The sequence below is a fragment of the Astatotilapia calliptera genome, chromosome 18 (genome assembly GCF_964374335.1).
Source record: "Astatotilapia calliptera chromosome 18, fAstCal68.1, whole genome shotgun sequence".
Lineage (NCBI taxonomy): Eukaryota > Metazoa > Chordata > Actinopteri > Cichliformes > Cichlidae > Astatotilapia > Astatotilapia calliptera.
In genome coordinates, this window is record NC_137439.1 from 1,949,035 (window position 1) to 1,963,024 (window position 13,990).

Below are 13,990 nucleotides of genomic sequence, written 5' to 3' on the forward strand. Positions count from 1 at the left end.
TACACCATCACCCTTTAACCCTTTAAAGCCGGTCGGAGCAGCACGCTACGTTTTGGTAACTATTTTTAAATCCCTGTAGAACCAGAACCACGTAGCTAGCTCAATAATTTTTTTTTTTTTTGCATATGAAACCGGAGGAGTTGTACTTACATCTGATGCCATCAGCTTGTCCTCGGTCACGGTTTCCTTCCACATAAAGCTTTGCAAAAATTACATAAAAACCACAGTAACAAAAACATAATATTCCAGAAACACGCTTTGCCGATCAGCTGTTTGTAACACTTCCTAGGTTGGAATAGACGTCAGCGCGAACTATCGCATGTCCGCCATTTCCTGGCCGAAACCGAAATGTAGTTTTTTTAAATTTTTTTTATTTACTTATGGGCCTTATAAGCCTATACTGGTGTTTTTAAAAGTCATGCTGGACTTCATGCTTTTCTGAATAGTTGCTGGGATGCTTAGAACAGAAATTGCACTGCTTTAAATAGTTTATTTTGATGCACCTGCTGTTTTCTTTGCAAATTTGCATTATAATATTTAATTTTGTTTTTTCTGCAGTATATAAAAATTGGTGTATCTAAAAAATAGAACGATAAAGACACTCAAAATAAATTTGCTGTTGCTGTAAACTATTTTTTGCAACTTTTCTCTAAGTAGAAATATGTGTAAAATATGTGTATTGCACTTTTTTGCAATTTATGTAGTTACTGTGGACTTAATGCAGACATATTACTAAAATTTGGGCTATAACAGTTGTATTGATGTATAGCAACTTGAAATGCTCCCACAAATGGCTCCACAGCATGTAAAAATATAAAGTAAGCTCTGGCAGACTTGGTTCTATGGCAGGGTTAAACACCAGAATTAGCATGTTAGCAAGCTGTATGGGTGCATCACACAGACACCGGCTCACTGACGCTCAGTAACCTCCAAATACAATCCTAACAGTTCCCCAGCGCTCGCGCTCAGACTTCTTGGACGGCCTGTCGGTACACTAACCTCACAGCAGCCATATTACTGTCAGCTAATGTCACTAAACACGCTCCAAAACACTCCCACAGCACAAACACGCACAGCAGCTACAGCCGCCTGTGTCACCATCCACCTGTCAGCCAAAGAGGCCACGCCCCTAAAAATGCTAATTTATTACAGTTTAAACATGTGAGTTTTTACCACAGAGCAAATCATTTGTAATCAGAGCACGTCGTGCTTCAGATAGGTGTGAAACATGATGGCGATGTGAAATAATACAGCAGTACCAAGAAAACAACCCGGCGGGATGGGAAGGTGAGGGGTGGGGGTTTACCTGGATCGGGGGGTAAGGGTTGGAGGAGCAGGAGGGGAGGGGGCTTTCCTCTCCGTGGGGGTAGAGAGTGGAGGACGTAGGGGAGGGGAGCTCCGGGTGATGCTGTCCTAAAGTTGAGCCGTCAAAGATGCACTCCAGAGACGCTACCTAAAGGACAGAGGAGCAGAGGAGGAGACACGGCGGCTCGCTCAGATACGGCAGGAGGAGCGTCACAGACAGACAGACACGGAGGAGCGCTCAGGGAGGCGTCTCCGTACGGATGAAGGTGACATGTTTCTACACTGAACGACCAAAACAACACAGCAAACACTGGACAGACAAACATGGTTCCCTCTGATTGGCTAGTGCACTCGTCTCCACCACCTTTCTGCTTTAACGATAGTCGCAGACACCTCCACCCCCGGGGGCCGCACACATGCGAGACCTGATCCAAGACTTTCGGTCAGCAGGACCTTTTACCTTCGTTCATCTACAGATTCAAACCGACACTCTGTAATTTACATCAACTTCCTCTGAGTCCACTTCCTGTCAGAGGGCAGATTCACCCCATCATGTGATGTTACTGCAATTTAACATTTTCTGAACAATTTGTACTATTGTGCAAAAACATACTGTGATTTATCACTATTTTAAACTGAAGTTAAACTTTGTCAATTCAGTTTTATTTATTTATACGGCGCCAAATCACAGCAACAGTCACCTGCAGGTCCTTTAGACTGTAAGGCAGACTCCACTACAATAACTTCATCTAACAGCATAATGGTTCTCACTGCAAAATGAGACTGACAGACATGGACACAATGAACGTAGCACAGTCAGTTTAACCTTAACCAACAATTTACTGTGAGAAATCATAGAAAATCACATCTCTGTTGCCGTCTGTCCACACAGAGGTTCACATGTAGTTGTTACACGAGTTTGTCTGTTCTACATGAATCTAAGCAGGATGCCTGCAGCTGCCTGACAGACTCAGACTGATGCCAACCGGCTGTCTGCGTTTGTAAAGTAGATGCACTCATTTGCAAACCTTTGACAACGAGTGCAGTCAGAGTCAGACTGCCACTGTTTGCAGAGAGGTTGCCCTCTCGTTTGTAGTATTCAGACTGTACACAAAATATTGCAATGCTTTGCTGTTTCGATTTTTCACCAGCCTGAAAGGTTAATGCTGTAAAACGGGATGTTTTCATGCACGCTACTATCTTTGGCTAACCCCGACCAATCAGAAGTCACTGCCTAAAGACAATTTAGTGCTTTTAGACAGTTGGGCCCAGCTGAGAGACTGAGGGACTTTAGGCACTTAAAGCCTGGCTGCTAATACAGAGAATAAGCCGTATTATTTTTATCTTAATATTCATGACAAACTCTCGATGAGCTGCAGGAAATATACAACTCTAGGCTGATAACTGATTCCATTTATTGAATTTTTGGTTAATTTCCACCAAACAAAGAAAAATTATTGTTAAAAGGGACGATTTGAACATCTCGCCAGAGTTAAACTCAGAACTGGACATCATCTCGCATACCGATGTTTACGCACACAGAGCGCCTCGATGGTTTGAATCTGTAGATGAGACCTGACGAGAAGAATAACAGAATATCATCAGAGTCTGAACATCATTACAAATGAGGTCAGATCTGCTTTAAGAAGAAATCTGAGGGAGAGGAATCACAGAAACCTGAGCGTTCACAGGTGAGCGAGCGATAAACTGATGAGGAGGACGAAGAGGAGGAGGAGCTTTGATGGTTAACGGCGTGACCACAGGTCAGGAGATCAGTGATCAATGAGCCTGCTGAGGTTTGTCTTTTTTATTCATGTCGATTTATTCAGTAGAAACAAAAATGGGTCAAACATTTATGACTTGATTGATTCTGCAGCACTTTTTGGTTCATTTCTGTTACTTTGAGGCTTTTACTGGACGGCAGGCTGAACCCTCTCAGAGACGAGTCCATCACACTGTCAGGACCGAACACACAAGTCCGAATCAGGCGTGAACGCTGCTGCAACACACGTGTGGAAAACCACATACAACAGGGGGACACACACAGTGAACAGGTGAAGGCTACAACACATCACAATAAACCTCCAACTACACCACAGAACTGCAGCCCAGAGGCCGACGTTAGCTCACACACAAACCAAAACAGCTTTGACTTCATTCTCCTCATCCAGTGTTTAACATCTGGCCCAAAAAAGCCTCATCGAGATCAGTTTCTCTCTTTAGATCAACTAAAACTTTATCGTCTGCACTGAGCGGATCTTTCTCCAACCCTCGGACCACGATGGACTCACTCAGTCACGTGAACAGAGTTTTTTATTCATGCCTTCTGCTCTCTGAGGCTTATCTGACGCTGGTCCGACTGTTTCAGCGAGTTTGGCTGGTCAGATGTGAGAATGCGCGTCCTTCCCTTCGATCGACGGAGCGTTTGAACCGTTTGCAGCTCGACTGTTTCGTGTTCGGCTGTTTTTTCTTTCCTTTTCTTTTTAACGGTAATTGTTTCCTGCATAGAAACAAAGTTTAGAGGAGTTTCTTCTCACATCATCTCAAATCTTTACACCAAACACAGTGCTCCTCTCAGCTCTCCACATTTACTGTGGTGCATTTTTATTCCAGGAGTTCCAGATGTTCACGTGAACCTGTGTTGGCGTGAGCCGTGTTTTCAGCACGAGCAGATTCCCAGTTTTGACGCTGTGGACGCCGATGTTAAGCGTTACTTTGACATAATTATGTCAGCCGCTGTCTGAACTATGTGGACGTGCCTTATCTTTAAAATTAACGAGCTTTTTATTCTGTTTCAAAGAACAAAGCATCAAAAATCTGACAGATCTCGAAAGTCTTTAGAATGAACACAAATCTTTCTATATTAAGAGAGATTATAAAACATGACTCGTTCATTTCCCTCGTTCATGTGATTTATGATGTAATACCCTTCACAAACACTGGGAGGCAGTCACCTACAGATTTCATACAGGTCTCATATTTAAAGCACGAGACATTAAAAAGAAATTAGAGACATTTTTGAGATTTCTGTTAAATAAGGTTTAAATAAGAGACTGAAGCCTCAAAGAAAGTCGGGTTAGATCCACCTGGTGCGGCATCAACACCCTCTGTGAGGGCGCTTTGGCCTCGTGCTGCAGATGATCTGATCTCCACACGATGGCAGCAGAGCTCCATCTGCGAATCACAGCCACCCAGCTTTGATCTGATCCCATGTTCTCCGTTACCACGAGCAGTGCAGCGTGAAACGGGTCAAACCTCCGTGAAATATCACATCTCAGCTAATCGGAGATCGGATTAATCAGCTCTGAGCACGAAACACGGAGGCAGATTTCAGGCAGGAGGCCTTTCCGTTTGTTCTCTGGCGCCGCTGCACACTGATGAGGAAACACATTTATGTGACAATCAGCTGGAAATACAGCGACATCTCACCGAAGCAGCCTTTGTTTTTATTTAAACTGATCTTTTATTAAACGATTTATTCATCAAACGTGGGAAGAAAAAGTCATTTTAATGACTATTTATAATTCATCACCTTCTTTGTCAAGAACGGCTTAAACTGAAGGTTATTTTCTGTATCCATTTTATTTTTACAAACTTAAAGATAATTTCAAACGTTTTGAAAGCGTTAAAGAGATTTTCAGTCTTACTTTAACAGCTCGTCAGAAAAAAGCATCTTTCTAAATACTGTCCACTTGTCCCTAATTAATCGGCCAAGCTACAAAAACACTGGATCCTACACTTCCCATAATGCACCGTGACAGCTCTTCTCCACAGACGATGGGCACACACATTAACGTGGACGTGTGGAGTTGGTGAAATGCTCCTTTAACGGCACACACAGTCGTTATGAGAGTAACGTGGAGGCCCGAGCGGCGACAGACACAAACACAGCGGGCGCTGACAGAAGCAGCACGAACAGGAGGCAGAGTCACGTGACTGGGAGCACGCCAAATTCCCCTGGTCGAGCTTCCAGGACGGCGAGAAACAGACCGAGCGCGATCTGGTTTCCAAACCGAGGCCCGGCTGTGAGAGAAGCTGCTCACATCACACGAGGAAAGTGTTTAAATATCAGCTCGTGCTTTTGTCCTGAAGCGTTTGAGTCACCTAAATTATTTTCAGACTGGGAAAATCCGGGAAACTAGTAGGAAGCTCTAACAGGGCGTTCCAGCAGCCAGGGCTGCTACTTCCCTCTCAATGTTTGGATGAAACATCAGGAGCTGGATGAATCCATGTTTGACAGAATTTCTGTCCTTTCACATTTATGATCGCACAGCTTTGATTCTGTTCATGGAAAACTTTAGGAAGCATCCACTAGCGGGAACTCCTGGACGGCCTCAACATCGAGACCACAAACATCTAATCCTGTAGGTTTACCTCAGGGGGAATTCTCAGGCTCCGCCCACAATACCATGCGGTGATCTCACCTGGACTTTTACCTGCTGCAGCTGTAACACTGAAACGTGGACCAGAGGAATTTGAAAGGTGTGTGATGGCGCGATGACAGGAAACAGGTGTGAGCTTCAGAGCAGCGTCAGCATTTTAATGGGTCACATGATGCAACACATACAAGCAACAAGCCTCATCCTCCACGTGTGTGTGTGTGTGTGTGTGTGTGTGTGTGTGTGTGACTAAAACAGATTAAGATTAAGACATTTATACTCATTTTATGACAAAAACCTGCTTCGTCGATTGATCGACTGATTAAAGTGGAATGCGGCGACTGATTGGTGTGCACACATAAACACGAAAAGTCGCCATCAGAGAGGAAACAAATGTAAAGACATGAGAAACACATGAAAACATTTAACTTCACTGGCATTTTAACAAACTCTGGCTCGTTCGTGCACCATGAAACGTTCCCGTTACATGAATATTTTATGAGCTGAAATCTTGGATTTTGCCTGAATGTTGGCTCAGCCATGTCTTTTCAGAAGGACCGTTGGACTTAAAAACATTACATTAAAAACCTCCAGAAGCAGGTTTTCACTGAAACTGAGAGCAAGCTTTTTATTTGCTGCAGCTACAGAACATAATGATGCACCACTCATCAATGATCTGACTGTGACGGACGTCTGAAATGAAGGCTGTGGCTCGCTGACTGTTTGAAAGAGAAGCCAGTAAAGTCGCCGTTTGGACCAATGAGAGAGACGGGAGGCTGAGACAATGCCATCTCCTACCTTCATCGGTGAGATGTGAGCGTGGGTGACGTAGCCGTGCACATTCTCGATCAGGGAAAGGTTCTTCTCTGCTACCTGGACCAGCTCTGGGCCCCCCGCCTCCTCCGTCAGCTGGGGGGAGCTCTGGTCCTGGGGGGACGAGTCCTCATCGTGGTGCCTGTACTTCTGCAACAGGAAAACACAAAAATCAGCAAAACGGGGCCAACAGCAATGTGACAACAACTCTAGTTCAATGAGTTGAACCGCTATGAGCAGCGACAGCGGGGAGGAAGAACCACCAAAAGAATCAGGCTCGGGGAGGAGCAGCTGTCACGATTATACACGACACATCTTCATGAAACTCTCCACTCGAGCACAACAACAGTGCAGGCGGCTCCACCATGTGGTGAGAATCAGTAATTACGGGTTCATTATTTACAGAGAAGAAAACGCAACAAACTAACAAAACAAAAACCTCAACGTAAAGAAGGGAAAACAAAGCGATAAAAGACAAACAAACCAGCAGAGACCTCATATTTAAAACCTTTTTTGTAATAAATTTTAAACCCAAACATGAGCTAACCTGCTTTTCTGTGTTTCAGCTTTCTAAACGGGCAGTTTTTGGTCAGTAATGTGACCCACGGGTCCACAGAGCCAAAATTCTGGGGGCTCTGATTGGCCTTGGTGAGCTGGAGGTGTCACCAAGTGAGTTTGTTATTCCCAGGAAGGAATTCAGAAAGAACGCCAGCGTGGCAGAGCCGATCAGCCACTAACTGGAAGGTCGGTGGTTCGATCCCAGGCTGCTCCAGTCTGCATGCCAAATATACTTGGGCAAGATACTAACCCATGTTGCTCTCCGATGCAGCCATCGGAGTGTGAATGTGTGTGAATGTTAGATACTTAAGCTTGGAAGTGCTTGTATGAATGGGTGAATGAATTAGTTGTATAACGCGCTTTGAGTGCTCAGAGTAGAGAAGCGCTATATAAGAACCAGTCCATTTAAAGGATAATCCTTCTCTGATCCTCTGACTGCTTTTCTCAACAAAAGGAGGTGACTCACTGCTCGTCAGCACCAAACCCTTGTGACTGAATCATCGGTGCAGGTGAAGAAAACCTGTGCAAGAGAAGAAACTCAAGTCCCAGAGTGCACCTCTCCAACAAACATCCAATCACAGCTTGGGTCTCTGTTGTGGTCAGAGCTCCAGTCGGTGTAGTTTATAAAATAAAAACAAGGATATAAATGGAAAAAGAGCAGAAGTCCTCCTCGGAGGCCTCGTCCGTTGATCGGCAGCCTTCACATCTTGATGAGTCAGAGCTCTCCAGTCTTACTCATCTGTTTTCTGGCTTTGGGAGGAGAGACGCTCAGTGTGACAGGTGAACGACTCGACGGTCCTGCACAGATGCGGTTACGTAACCAAACCGAGTGATGGGCACTTTTCAGAGCGCCAACTCGCTGAGCGGGAGGAGGACATCAGAAACCTGAACATCACGGAGGTGTAACAGGAATTCAACCGACTGAAAACATTTCAACCAAAAACTAAGATCGCAGGATTTATTTGTTTCCTAAAATCATAAAGTTTCTTTATGAAAGTAAGTCTTTCTTTTCCCTATTAAAAAAAGAAAAAAAAAAAACCCAGTGAAGGAGCTACGGACTTAAACGCTTCAGCAGCCAATCACGTTGCTCGATCTGAGGGCAGTGGTAACATTGTTGCAACCTTCCGTCTGTGTCGGCCTGACTTTAAGAAACACTTTTATGGACTAAATTCGTCTCCAGTCCACTGAGAATTAAACAGCTGAGACAAACTGTGAGAACATGCAGGCAGCTCGCCCACGCTCAGGAAAATAGAAGTTAATGCAGCTCCAGTAAGTGCTGCGAAAGTAAAAACACTCAGTCCACCATCTGAGGCTCGGCTAAAGAAACATCAGCGCGTTTTTATTATTATTTCATCTCAACACTTCGAAGAGTCTTTGAGGAGTCTGAAAAGAAAAATGCGAGTGTTTCTAATTGAACACGAGGAGCATTAAACGAGCCCCAAAGGACAAGAACTAAATTCAGAAATGAGAGTGAGACCAACAGAAGTCGATTTAAAAGACTCGATACGTGTGAATCCCGACCTCAGAGACTAAAACAGTGTTTGTTTCAGTTCTAAAGAAAGTCAAACTGTGCTCAGCTCCAACATAATGATGAGTGTGGCTGATGAATGGAGACAACACCAGCGCAGCTTTGGAGGGTTACCGACGCCGGGCAGTGTCTTGGTTAGGCTCGTATACACACAGCAGCACAGGAAGCGCGTTGGACGAGGCTTTCAGGTCACATGACACAAACAGACACGTATGATCACAGTTTAGCCACAGTTTCATTTGTGCTGTAACACTAAACAGTTTCTTTATAACTGCCGAGCTACTCCAACGCTTACATCCTCTTCACTCACAGCTGGATCGGCATTTCTCAGCGTCAAAGTCTTATTGTTTGGTTTTAATATCGGAGCAAAGAGAATAATGCAGAGAAAATCCAAGGGTTTGAGCTCTCTGCTGGTTTTCATTCTGCCTGCTTCAGAGTCGGAGAAATGGGGGTTTGTGAGTGTTTCTGAGGAAATCCTCGGCTTTCAGGGGCTGTTTTCACTCAGGGATTTTAAAGAGGGGGAATTATTCAACTTTAATGGGTTAAAAAGGAGGGGAAAAAAAATCAGGAGTAACCTGAGTACATTTATAACGTGCTGACAGGATCTCGGGATGATTTCAGAGCCGGGTGTTGGCTCCAGTGTTTTGGCTTTTTCTCGATCAGGGTCTCAAACACTGATCCTGCTTTGCTGCAGTCGGAGGTTTTGCCGTGAGGCAGATTGGTGAAACCCTGACGGCGCTCTAAGAACCTCGGAAACTTTCAGCAGCAACTTCAAAGAGATGCTAAGCTGCGGCTGAACGGGATTATCCCACGCCTGATTGGCTGTGGGCCGGATCAGCCGGCAGGTCAGAAGCTGAGCTGTTGGATGAGCAGCGCCTCAAACTGCAGACCTCCCATCATCGCTGAGGGCCTGAACCTTTAACCTCCTCCCGATCCCTCTGCTGACCGGCGCAGAGCCAGCAAACAGCGCGAAGGGCAACACCTCCGTTCATCAGGCTGAGAGGCGCCAGCCGGCCAGCGTTTGGTGAATTCAAGAAGGACGACGACAGCTGGCACAGAGGCGGCAGCGGCACGCAGACGACACCCACAGATGTAGAGTGTGAATCTGAACAAGTCTGAGGCACAGCGACTCATTTCAACTTCATAACAGCACCAAAACTCTGGTGTCAACACGGCCTGGTCTAAAACATCCACACCATGACTTCCAGCTGCTGAGTGCCATCACATTCTTCAAAAACCTCAGTCTCATTTGAAATGCCTCTGATGCAGCTCTCAGCAGCATCGTCAGATTCATGTTTCAAACTACAGCAGTCCCCCTGATGTCGGTGCAGGTGCCTCCATCACACCTTCATCCTGTCAGACTGGCTGAATTACAGCTGAGCTGCTGTTACAAAACCCGTGTAGGTCTGTGAGGCTGCAGGAAGCCTGACTGTGAGCTGATGTTTCTCAGATCCAGCAGGAAGTCCAAATGGAAATGAGGTCGAGGCTGCGTCGGCAGCAGTCGGATCTGCACAGACATGGAGTCTGATGCTGACCTAACCCGACTGCTGGCTCTTTATGGAGGAACCGGCTGTGGAGGCGTCAGCTTTTCTCTCACTGTCACACACAGGCTGAGGATGGCAGGACACACAATTCTGATCAGAGGAAGACCAAAACAAAGATGCAAAAACTAGCAGCAGATGGCGTGGTCCCCACAGAGCTCCGATCTCTGCATCATGAAGCCGGTCTGAGAGGAGAGACACATGATTAGCCCAGCTGGGACAAACACAGAGGAAGGTCGCAGGAAGCTCAGGAAGCTCAGACATCCGGCCGTGAGAAGGAGCTCGAACTGTCCAGTCTGAGATGATCGTCCTGGAAAAACACTGGAGTAGTTTCTGTCTCCGAGTCGTGTTCAGCACTCTTGACTGCTTCCACCAAACCTCTCTGTTATTTTATCAAACTGAAGCTGCGATTTCTGCCTCCACGCCTGCTTTAACTGCTAAACAATGCAAGACACCGCTCAGCTGTTAATGACAGCACCACACAGAGGACTGTGTGTGATGTCACGACCACTGTAGCTTATTCTATGGAAACGAAACAGTTTTCTCCTCGTCCACTGAAAACATGGATGATGCCGCCATGAGTCACCCGTCGACTCGCTGAAGCTCTGAAGGTTCAGAGTAAGGTCGCTCGAAGGACTATATTTAAAACAAACCTGTGTAAACTTCAGAATAAGTGGATAAATAAGTGGATTAGCTCAACTCTTCTAAACCTGCACAGCCTGGCTGCTTATGAATACAGTGATGAGGGAGGCGTCAGCTCCAGAGACCAGGCTGTAAACATCTTTATTTCTGCTGGAGCCTCTAGTGGTCATTAGAGGAACTGTCACCCAGTGTTTGGATCAGTCTTTCTGGCTCACTTTAGTTTGCTCACTTATGACTTACAGTCAGCACATCATACAGACATGACCTTCACAAGCTAAAAGGTTTTAACTTATTAGTAACTTTTTACTGTTTTGGGCTCTGCACGGTTTCAGGTCAGCGGTACAAACGTTACGCTGAGCGGCGAGCAGGCCTCGTGCTGTAACTCAAACATGTCTGCTGACGTGTTTTTGACCTCTCTTCAGATGACGGTTTGCTGTCACACCTCACAGTAAAACTGAATCTTGCTGCTTCAGCCTGAAGATCATCACTAATACGAACACTTTCACTTCAGTTAATCATTAAAAATAATGATTCGCTGCAGAAATCTGAAACGCAGATAACCTCGATTAAGAGGAGGAATAATTTCACGGGTGCATGATTACCGTGCAGCTGGACGAGACTCGTGTTAATCGCATGCTGCCAATCACATCGTCTGACTCTGCTTCTGCAGAACGTCCACCGATCACCTACAGCTGCACGGCCTCTGTACCTACGTCCCCGAACAGCCGGAACCCCGGCGACGGGAGACCACCGCTGAGATGAAAACTTTTAGATTTACATTTTCATGAGCTTCTGTGACAGCAGCTGCTCGCGAGGTCAACAGTCGCGCGAACAGTAAGGCGAACATGTCCACGAAGAAGTGTTTTCACCATGGAAACCGAACCTGCTCCAGAGAACATTATGTTGTTATGGTAACAGATGAGCAGGTGTGGAACCACATCCTACAGACTCTCAGAAGCAACTTTACTCCAGCTTTCTCTTGTGTGGTTTTGCTTCATGTGTGATCCTGGAACTGACCTGATATCAGATATTTGTAATCAGAGCTTCAGCTGGAAGAATTAAACCGTCTCACACGCGTCTGAACTTTCACTTAACGGAGTATCTGCTGTAATCTCCGACTCCTCCACAGCTAGGATAAACCCCGGGCAACTTATCCAGTTGATAACCGCTTCGTGTGACCTCTCAGCCCGATTGATCGCATTGGGCTCAGCGAAGCCAGAGAAGGAAAACACATCGTGGTGAGCGCGCTCTGTAGCGCTGTGGCCTGATTATGTCATTTGAGTATTTGAAAGCAGGAAGTGAAGCTGAACGCTGGTGTGCGGGCTGATTAATTCCTGCTTTAATTACTGGAGTAACTGCTGGGATTCCCTCCACAGATTAACACAGATTACGTGACCGAGGGGAAGCACCGCTGACGGTTCAGCATCTTCAGCCTCCTGCTTCCTGCACAGAACTGAAAAATCAGCTGAGACAGCTGGGAAGGGACCGGATGGAAGGGGCCAGGTCACATGACCAGGAGCCCAGGGGACGCGATGACTTGCAGCTAAGGCGAGGTCGGGTCGCCCGCCGCCGCTGTCGGGGCATATGGTGCTGAAGAGCAGATAAAAGTGAGGGCGGCAGCAGCTGAGGTCAGCGTAGAGAAACGCTCCTCTGCAGCTCAGATCGAAGGCTTCACCAAGGCGCCGCAGCACTCGAGGAACAGCGAGGTTACTCATCACTCGTCCTGGCAGGAAACAGGCTTTTGTTTTTGAGTGGGTTCAGCGAGATTCCTAAACCTAAAATAAGAAAATCTCTCCGTTAGAGCTGTGAACTACAAGCATGTAAAGTCTGCACGACAGTGCCGCCGATTTTCTCGTTGTTAACAGTCATCAAGTCGAGTTACACCAGCAAACAGTGAGAATCCAGCAGAGTGAGCGTTTGTGTTTTCTCTGCTTAGAAAACACAAACGCTAACGGCTCTTCCTGTCCTCAGAAACGCTGATCATCGATCCTGTTACCTTTTTCAGAGCCTGCTCCATCCACAGACTGTAATCCACTGAAACCACAGCTGTGTGTGAAACCTGTCAGCTTACATATAAACTATCTGGCAGAGAGCAGCACGGGGAGTCTAAAGGTCGCCACAGCTCGACTCCTCTGAGGTTAAAGTTTAGTTACTAATTATTCATAGTTTTCAGCCATCTCTCCTACAAACATTTTAAAGTCATCATCAGGGTTGTTTTTTTGTTTTATTGGTCAAAGATTCAGTTTCCACTGCAGGCGCTGCTCTGACCTGACCTGTGACTGAACACGAGAAGCTTCTGCTCTGGTTAATCATCCAGGTGCTGCATGTTCGAGCAGTTCGAGCTGGATGTGAAGCGGCAGTCGGCGAAGCATCAGGCAGCTGCAAGCAGATCGAAGCGCTGCGACGCTCACACGCAAACCAAGCATCAGGTCACAGGTTCGAATCCCTCTGCCCGGGCCCACATGGGCCACATTCAAAGAGAAATAAAGGTTTGAAGCAGCGATGCGGCGTAACGTCAGAGGGTCCATCAGCGAGACGCCGAGCCCACTCACCGTGGACCGCGGCACAAATGGAAGTGTGGACGTGGGAGGCAACGGGGAGGTTTCCACTGATGACACTCTCTGCATGAAGAGAGCTTCCTCCTCTCCTCCTCCTCCTCCTCATTTCTCTGAGAGCTGTCGAGGAGGAGGAGGCGGCACAGCGCCGACTCCTGCCTGCCAAAAGCTGCTATAAATAGGAGCATCACCGCAGAGAGGATGTAGCAGGATGTTCAGGACGAGGAGGAGGAGGAGGGCTGCTGGATGATTCAGGGGGTGATGAAGAGGAATGCAAAGAGAAAGATAGAAACAACCGACGGAGGACTCACTCACCACCACCTAACTGGAGGACTTTGCTGTTTGTGTCGTTAAAAGCCGCAGAGCAGAACAGAAAAACACGCTAAGCACACGCTGCTGGTCTGAGATCAGATTTACTGCCCATTTATTTAGCTTTTAAACATGCTTTCTACACGAGTGAGGTAAAAACTCAAAGGACAGTTTATTAGGTACACTGTTTGGCTGCAATCTACATGTTACAGTCACTGATAGGCCAAAGAGAAGCTCTGTGATTCAGGCCCTTCATCAGGACCCACAGGGCTGTGTGATCAAAGTGAGATGACTAAATTAAACAAGCCTGCGACGACACGAGATGGTAAAAACCACAGTGTTCATGAGCTGTAACTGGTT

General features: G+C 46.4%; 1 protein-coding gene across 23 annotated transcripts in view; it reads right to left on the minus strand.

Moving 5' to 3' along the window:
- Positions 1–13,990, minus strand: part of dlg1b (discs large MAGUK scaffold protein 1b) — a 101,099-nt gene that overhangs the window by 32,659 nt on the left and 54,450 nt on the right. For 16 of the 23 annotated variants that reach the window (XM_080292361.1, XM_080292354.1, XM_080292349.1 and 13 more), the window contains one exon: positions 6,483–6,647. In XM_080292361.1, the coding sequence (XP_080148487.1) occupies positions 6,483–6,647 (165 nt within the window). Of the gene's footprint in view, positions 1–1,306; positions 1,454–6,482; positions 6,648–13,990 lie in introns of all 23 variants that reach the window. The other 7 variants (XM_080292347.1, XM_026149166.2, XM_080292346.1 and 4 more) reach the window with 1 other exon arrangement.